The sequence below is a fragment of the Ursus maritimus genome, unplaced genomic scaffold, assembly GCF_017311325.1.
Source record: "Ursus maritimus isolate PB19 unplaced genomic scaffold, ASM1731132v1 scaffold_2, whole genome shotgun sequence".
Classification (NCBI taxonomy): Eukaryota; Metazoa; Chordata; class Mammalia; order Carnivora; family Ursidae; genus Ursus; species Ursus maritimus.
Window position 1 is genome coordinate 7890329 of NW_024424452.1, and position 8338 is coordinate 7898666.

An 8338-nucleotide genomic window follows, 5' to 3' on the forward strand; every position below is an offset into this window, starting at 1 on the left:
CCCCCCCCCCCCCAATTCCCTCTTAAACTCTTCCCAGCCAGAGGAACTTTGGCCCCAGTGAAGAGCTGGATGGGAGTTAACACCCAGGAATTCGGGATCAATTCACATGGGAGGCTGGAAATCCCAGCCCAGCGTGGGGAGTGGGCGAGGGGCCGCGTGATTCGGCCTGTGGAGGGCGCACCGCGTGGGAGAGGCCGGCCACCCCCTCCAGGCCTCGACCCCTTCCCCGGCCTCGCGGGCAGGCACGCAAACCCGACACCCACTCGGCGCTCCTGGGGCTCTCACCTGGGTTGACTGGGTCGCTGCCCCGGGGACGATCGGAGGCCGAAGTCGCAGGAGCCGGCGGCAGCAGCATCAGGAGCCCCAGCAGGAGCCGGAGTCCCGGGCCGGAGGAGGCCATGGCGGGGAGCGGGCGGAGACGGCACACAGGCCCGCAGGGCGCTGGGCTGTGCGCGTAAATCCCAACTCCGGGGAGGGGCTCTGAGAAGAGGGACCGGGGCTGCCGTGCGGCTAGCCGCGAGAAGGAGCAGGGCTCGGGCGCCGCCCTGAAAAAAAGGCGTAGCCCGAGGCTACTGAAAACTCCAGAAGCCGGCGCCGCAGACAAGGCGAGGATTGTCCCCGGGCGTGAGCGCGCGGGCTGCGCGGAGCCAGCGGAGGGGGCGCCTGGCCGGGAAGCGGGGGAGGGGCGGGGGCTCGGGCCGGCGATTCCGAGCCGAGGACTTTGGTGAGAGCCAGCCCGGCCCAGCGCCTCCTGACACACGAGGAAATTGAAACCCGGAGAGGGGAAGTGACCCCCTGCAGGTCGGGCGGGATGCGGAGGCGGGTCCTTGCCACAGCCCTGCCCGGAGCTGCGGGGCGGAAGGCTGGGAGAGCACCAAGTGGGGGGCGCGCGGAGCGGGGAGGAGTGGAGGTGCGGGCGGCAAGGAGTGAGGAGGCCGAGGAGTCTGCGGCCCCAGCGGCGGTGGGGGTTGAGGTTTCGGCAGAGGGTCCCCGGGGGCCTCTCGAATTGCCCACTCAAGCCTGCCCACTTTCTTTGGTAGTCCAGCCCATCATCTCTACCGCCCCAGGGAGAAGCTCCAGGGGCTGCCTTTGTGATGATGGCATCTTCAGAAGGACGAAAGGAAAATGACATTTCTCAAAAGACCACTGGCACCACCTCTTTAAAGTAATCTATTTCGGGGGTCCCACCATATACGCGACTACCCTCAGGCCGGAAGTGGCTTTGCCCCTATAAAATATGGCGGAAAGCTTTCTCGTCTCCTGGGCAACACCACATAATGCGTGGACGCATTGGAATGCCGGTGGGATTATCCTGCGCACGCGCAAAAGCAAGCGCTGCCGGAAGTGATGGCACCCTCCCTTCCACAGTGGGTGGTTTAGCGCGCGTGCGCAGTAGGCTCTTCCGTCAGCTGTGTTGTGGAAATGGTGGAGAAGAAAACTTCGGGTATGTGAGCCCCCTGCGGTTGGCCCCCTACCTCCTCCCAGACCCGACCTGGCCTAGGGTGTTCTCACCCAGTTATTAGTCTCAAATCCCTTCCTCGGCCCTCGGGTCCTGGCATCGGGGTAGCCCCTCAGACCATCCATTCATGTGGTGTTGATGCCGGCTCCATGCCTGCGCTGGGGATGGAGAGAGGAAAAAAGTCCCTATCATCCAGAAGCTGGCTCTCTGGAAGAGGGACAGACACGCAAGCCTACCGCTGCGTTCCAGAGTGATACGTGCGACGGCAGAGGGGTGCATAGCTCTTGGGCGCGGGGAGGAGTGGCACCTAACCTAGCTTCTAGGATGGAGGGGACTGGGAAGGCTTGGAGGGGGAAAAAACGCTTGGATTCAATCTTGAAAGTCGAGTCACGGTTTCGCTCAGTGCAGGTGCGCCGAGGCTCATTCCCGGCAGCGTGAACCGCGCGTGCAAAGTTGGGAAAGCGAGAACAAGCAAGTCTTTTAGGAAGCCACGTTCACAGTTCGGGGCTTGCGGAGGAATAGTAAGAGTCTGGAGGGCTGGGGAAAGGTGCATTTGAAAGGCATTCTGTACACCGCCAGAGAGTTTCAGATCTGTGGAGAGGGCAGCGGAGAGCCATCCACGGCTCTTTTAAGGAAGGGGCGTGACCGAGACAGGTTTATCTTTTAGAAGGACAGTTCTGGCTTCAGTGCGAAGCGGCACTGTACAGCGGAACTTTCTGGAATGGTGGGAATGGTCTTAATCATCACTGTTTAGCACATGTGGCTGTTGAGCACGTGAAATGTGGCTAGTGCCACCGAGGAACTGAATTTTAAATTTTATGATTAACTACATCGAATTTGAATAAGCGCCTGTGAGTAGAAGCTACTTTATTGTAGAGTGCAGGTGTAGAGGCTGGAAGGCCAGTTAGGGAGAGGTGGAGTAGTTGGTTCCCATAAAAAGAGATGGGGGTGGAACACTGCCAGATTGACTTTAATCAATCCAATCACGTCAGTCCTTTCTTAAAAATCTTTGCTGGATCTCCGCTATTCTCACTGTACATGCCCAAATCCGAATTCCTTTAGATACTTCAAGGTAAGACTTTTAACGGTCTGCCTGACTTTATATCCACACAGTCCCCCCCAACATACTTTCTACAGCAGCACTACTGAGCTTTTTATAATTTGCTGAAGGCACCACGGTCTCCCATCCAAGCTTTCTCTCCTGCCAGTACAAAGGCCTGACACACCCTTCCCTCTCCCCCAACCAAGCTGACTTCTATTCATCAGTCAGATCTCCACCTAGACTTACTTCCCTCTGGAAAATCTCGTCTACCCCAAGGCCAAGTTAGGTGTTTCTGGCATGTGCTCTCTATACAGCACTTTGTACTTCCTCGTACTCTGCTAGTCTGATCACTTGTACCCCCACCTGACTGGAAGCTCATGTCTTCCCAGTGCCTAGCACACCGCCGGGCACTTGGAAGGGAGGCAGTACGCAGGGATCCAGAGCTGGGCAGTTCTGGGTTTGAATTCGGACCAAGTCACGTACTAGCTATGTGAGCTTTGGACTTCCTTTTAACCTTTGAACGTCGGTAAGCTGGGGATGTTAATGATGTCTCTCTCATAAGGTTGATAAAGGGTTAAAGCTCTTCCGCGAAGAGCTGAGTGTAGTGCTTGGCGCTCAGTGCCCGCCCAGTAAGCGTTAGCCACTGGTGCTGATGCCATTATTATGGTTACAGGCACTCAATAAATACTTGTTGAATGAATAAAGAGATATTTTGTGTAGAATTATCAGACCCTGATAAAGAGAGATAAAGAGAGAGGTTTGAAATAACTCCTGGGTTTCTTGTTTAGGATGTCTGTGTAGATGGTTCATTTATTTAAAGAGTGTACAGGAAGAGAAGCAGACTTGGGTGGGAGGATTTTAAATTCAGAGCTACAGCGTCAGTAGGGCCATCGCTGGCTACTCTTCTAAGCTTCTCATGTGGCCTACTGTCTCCCCACTACGGAGAGGGCTATCCCCATCTCTTTCTCAGTCTTTTCACTCTTCCTGGGATTTCGACCCCAAACATGGGGCTCTAACTCTCACCCAAAAGCGAGTGACACCAAAAGTGGTTCTCTCAATTCTGAACTTTCTTCTGAGCCCCACAACTGTTGGCTGTTCAGTCGGCTGCAGGAAATCACCTGCTGACCTCACCATTTTAAACCTTTCTCTTATTACCATTCCAGCTGTTCACTGGGGTCTGTTAATTCTACACAAATATCTCTTTCTACATTAAACGCATACTCATGGAGTGCCTAGAACCGTAAGGAAGACCTGAAGTCATGTCAAGGAAGCAAATGAGGGGATTCTTTCCACTCAAGGGAAATAGCCGAGACAGTCTCAGTGTGTCATAAAAGGAGGATTGTAGAAATACACTGGATTTGGCCCTAGGAGGTCACCGGGGTCCTGAATGTGAGTGGTTTCCACTGAATGAGAGTCAGTTTGCTGGGGGTTGAGGAGTGGATGGGGGGTGAAGAAATGAAACATCCCGTGGACCATTCTCTCAAAGATGAGTCACTGTGACATTGGGTCGACATGTGAGAGTTTGGCAGGTTTTTCCAGTGAAGGGAACATACCTGTGGCAGAAGAGAAGTTGAAGATGGAGGAGGGAGGGAAGGACTCGAGTTGGAGGTGAAGGGTCGGGTTTAACAGTGGGACTTGGGGTGCATCCACTTGGGGAAGGAGGGTGCCCATACATTTATATTTGAGGGTGGGCTGAAAGATGAGCATCTCTACATGTGGCTGGCCCGTGTCCTTCGTGGCAGGAAATGGGGTTGCTGAGCATGAAGGCGGGGTGCATTAAGGTCGCAGTGGAGGCGGGAAGCCCAGAGTGTGCAGTGGTCCCCATCTACATGGTGGTGAAATCTGTGATTTCTGCCAGCAGTGAGAGGTCTCCAGGAGGCATTTCGTCTGTTGGGTCTGGGGATTGGGAGGAAAGGCTGGGGGCACCCCAGCTTCTCTCCTCCTGTGCCCCCATGATTTTGGCTCTGCCCCATTCAGTTCGCTCCCAGGATCCCGGACAGCGGCGGGTGCTAGACCGGGCAGCGAGACAGCGCCGCATCAACAGGCAGCTCGAGGCCTTGGAGAATGACAACTTCCAGGACGACCCCCATGCAGGACTCCCCCAGCTCGGCAAAAGGCTGCCTCAGTTTGATGATGATGCAGACACCGGTGAGGCGGGCGGAGGAGGAGGCAGGAGGAGGCAGGGCGGATCAGGGCTGGGGACACGGGCCGGAGGGAGCGGGGGCAGTCTGCCTGGCTCAGGGTTATAGAAGGAAATGAGGCTGGGCAGCGGACAGGGGAGCTGTCTGGGTCTGCCCGGGCCTGGCTGCTGTGGCCGTGAGCCAGCCGCTGTCCCCTCTCTGCTTCGGCTTCCGCCAGCGGATGGAGCGTACAGAACATGGAGGAGCTGAGCTCCCGGAGCCCGTCCAGCTCTGACACAGAGCCTTAGGGGAGCGTGAGATGCGTGCAGATGCAGACGGGAGAAGGGAGGGGAGGCACACACGTGGGAGAGCGAGGCCGACTGGGAACCCAGGGGAGCACGTGGGCAGGGAGCAGACTCAAGGGGATCGGGAGTGAGGGCGCGGAGAAAGATGGCGTCTTTCTTGACACGTGTTACAGTTGACCTTTAAACAGCACGGGTTTGAATGCGCGGGTCTGCTCGTACGTGGGTGTTTTACAGTCCAGTCCTGTAAATGTATTTTCTCTCCCTCATGATTTTCTTAATATTTTGTTTTCTCTGGCTTTGTTGCAAGGATACAGTGTATAATACGTATAACGTATAAGATTTGTTCTAACCGCCTGTCTATCAGTAAGCCTTCTGGTCAACAGTAGGCTATTTGCAGTTGTTTTGGGGGAGTTGAAAGTTGCACACAGATTTTTTGGCTGCGTGGAGGAGGTCAGCACCCCTAACCCCGTCATCGTTCAAGGGTAGATTGTCATTGCCCTTCCTCTGTAGGAAAGAAAAAGAAGAAAACTCGAGGCGATCATTTTAAACTTCGCTTCCGAAAGAACTTCCAGGCCTTGCTGGAGGAGCAGGTGAGGGGGGTGCTGGGCCTGGGGCTGGGAGGGCCCCACAGGGAAGGAATGGGCCCGCAGAGGTCCTGGCTACGTGGGTGGCTGAGGAGTTGCTGACCCTTCCCCTTGTCTCTGCAGAACCTGAGTGTGGCCGAGGGCCCCAACTACCTGACAGCCTGCGCAGGACCCCCCTCCCGGCCCCAGCGCCCCTTCTGTGCTGTCTGCGGCTTCCCCTCGCCCTATACGTGTGTCAGCTGTGGGGCCCGCTACTGCACTGTGCGCTGTCTGGGCACCCACCAGGAGACCAGGTGAGCTTGGAACACCCCCCCCCCCGCCCCCAGGCTCACGTCCTCCCCCGCGTATCCCCTCGGCCTCCCAGACCCTCTCCTCATCCTGAGCTTCCTCTGCCTACAGGTGCCTGAAGTGGACTGTGTGAGCCTGGCCGTCCGCAGAGGAGAAGGCCTTCCGCTCATCACCCCAGCCCCCGAGAGGGCTCGGCCAAGGGGAGGGGTGCTCTTCTGGCCCTAGAGAGGAGCCGCTCACTCGCCCCACAGCGCTGTGTCCTGCCTGCCAGGGAAGCGCATCTTACTCCCGGGGACTGTTGGCAGGGAAGTGGGCTGGGCCCTCGGCGCGCCGCTGTAATAAATCATGTGAGGAGGAGCCTGCCTGTTGGGTCACATGGTGTTTTGGGGGTGAGGGTCACAGGTCTCCTGTCCTACTACTCACGGCTCTGTGGCTTTTCCTTCTGTCAGTCACCCCTCCCACTGTCTGCCTATCTGGGTTCCCTGACCGAGGAAGGTTCTGTCACGTTCTCCTGCCACGCCCCTGTCTCTGCGGTTCTTGGCTGCTGCTTCGTGTCATTTTTTGGTGATTTATTGAGTGCATTTGCTTTTGCTTTTTGTTTCTCTAGTCCTTCTGAGGAGCATTCGAGCGCCACCAGGACCGGGTGACAGGGAAGCGGGGTGAGCGCTGGGGCAGGGTGCAGAATGGTACTGCGGAAGGCGCCAGCCCTGGCTTCGGCCCCTGGTCCCTAACCCGTGGAGAGATCAGCCCTGGTCCTTGGCTCCGCCGGTCTGAGGAACAGTTGTTCTGAGGAGGCTGTTGTTATGGGGGCTGCAGTGTGTGAAATTATTAGTATCAGAAAATCTAGAAATTTCTGGGAAGCATGGGGGAATTCGTGATATGAAGTCCTCTGTTCTCGGTGGCCCTGGGTGCTGTAATTCTTTTTTTTTTTTAAGATTTTATTTATTTATTTGAGAGTGAGAAAGAGCGAGAGAGAGCATGAGCGGGGGGAGAGGCAGAGGGCAAAGCAGACTTCCCGCTGAGCTGAGAGCCCGACGCAGGGCTCAATCCCAGGACCCCGAGATCATGACCCAGCAGAAGTCAGATAGATGCTTAACCAGCTGAACCACCCAGGGGGCTCCGGATGCTGTAATTCTCATGTGGTGTTAAAACTTCTCACACCCATGCCTCCTGTAAGTGGATTGCAAGCTCTGAGCTCATACGCTCCTCGGAGTTGCTGTCTTAAGGCCCTGTGCCCTGTTGGAACATAGCAAATACAACATTTGTTGTATTTGTTGAACAAGTGATCTCAATAGGATATAAATGGGATCCAGCAAATTCGGTGTTAGGCACCTTCATAGGCTCTTCTCCCTCCTTTTGGGACTTTACCACAGCTGTCCTCAAGTCTGGAGACTTGAGGTTGGGTCAGTGGCGTTGGGGACAGCTCCAAGTCTGATGGTGAGGACACGATTTGGGGACAGTCCCAAGTTGGTGGTTTTAAAAGATGGCTGTACATGGGGCACCTGGGTGGCACAGTCGTTAAGCGTCTGCCTTCGGTTCAGGGCGTGATCCCGGCGTTCTGGGATCGAGCCCCACATCAGGCTTCTCCGCTGGGAGCCTGCTTCTTCCTCTCCCACTCCCCCTGCTTGTGTTCCCTCTCTCGCTGGCTGTCTCTATCTCTGTCAAATAAATAAATAAAATCTTTAAAAAAAAATAAAATAAAAGATGGCCGTACATTTTCTGACTAGCCTTTCATCAAAAGGTAGGGTCTTTGGCCCCTTGCCCTGGGATGGGGCAGAATTATGACTGTTTCAACCAGTAGAGGGTGGCAGAAGCGAGGCCACGTGACAGTCAAGGATAGGTACTGGAAGGCAGAGAAGCTTCTGCCTTGTCAACTAGGACACTTGTTCTTTTGAGTCCCTCTGTCACCTTGTGAGAAATGCAGCCATCCTGAAGCCGCCGTGCTACAAGGAACCTGGACTGCACAGGAAGGCCACACGCAGGGGCTCCTGCTGGCGGACCCAGCCGAGTCAAGCCTTCAAGCCACCCCAGCCTAGGCTTCCCTCATGGGAATGAAGACACCTCCAGATGATCCCGGCCACCAGGCCTCAAATCACTCTCAGCCATTTGAGGCTTCCTGGCTGCGTCCTCAACATCACGGAGCAGCCTGTCCCTCCAAAGACTGGACGTAGCTCGCAGCACCCCCAGCGCTCTGCCCGCCTCCTGGCAGCCAGCTGTGTATGTGTCTCTGCTCCTAGCTTGTGAGCTCTCTGAGGGCAGGAGCCATGTCTTGGCGCCACGCTAGCTTAGAGCAAAGAAGGAAGGAAGTATTGTTTAAACAGTAAGTAAGTGTGTCGCTATCGCCTAATAGCCCGTGATTACGCAGGAGGGACGGAAGACATCAGAGCTTAACCTCGTGCCCGTGTTAAGGCACGTACTTAGGTGCTCAGGGGTGAAGGCTGGCTCGTGTTAGCTTTCCTGAGAGCGGGGAGGGGGGAGAAGAGGCAGGCTGGGCTCTGGGAAAGGAGGTAGAAGCTGTGGGGCGGGGGGGGGGGGGGGTG

At 56.0% G+C, this 8338-nt stretch overlaps 1 protein-coding gene across 2 annotated transcripts in view; it reads left to right on the top strand.

Annotated features, from left to right (window-relative positions):
* ZNHIT1 (zinc finger HIT-type containing 1) overlaps positions 1 to 6155 on the top strand; it is a 6767-nt gene extending 612 nt beyond the window's left edge. Inside the window, exons 1-5 of one of the 2 annotated variants that reach the window (XM_008698613.2) lie at positions 1294 to 1444; positions 4479 to 4649; positions 5437 to 5516; positions 5634 to 5803; positions 5910 to 6155. In XM_008698613.2, coding sequence (XP_008696835.2) covers positions 1423 to 1444; positions 4479 to 4649; positions 5437 to 5516; positions 5634 to 5803; positions 5910 to 5931 — 465 coding nt within the window. In that variant the 5' untranslated portion in view covers positions 1294 to 1422 and the 3' untranslated portion in view covers positions 5932 to 6155. Of the gene's footprint in view, positions 1 to 1293; positions 1445 to 4478; positions 4650 to 5436; positions 5517 to 5633; positions 5804 to 5909 lie in introns of those variants that run through there. The other variant, XM_040634888.1, reaches the window with a different exon arrangement.
* The last annotated feature ends 2183 nt before the right edge of the window (positions 6156 to 8338 follow it).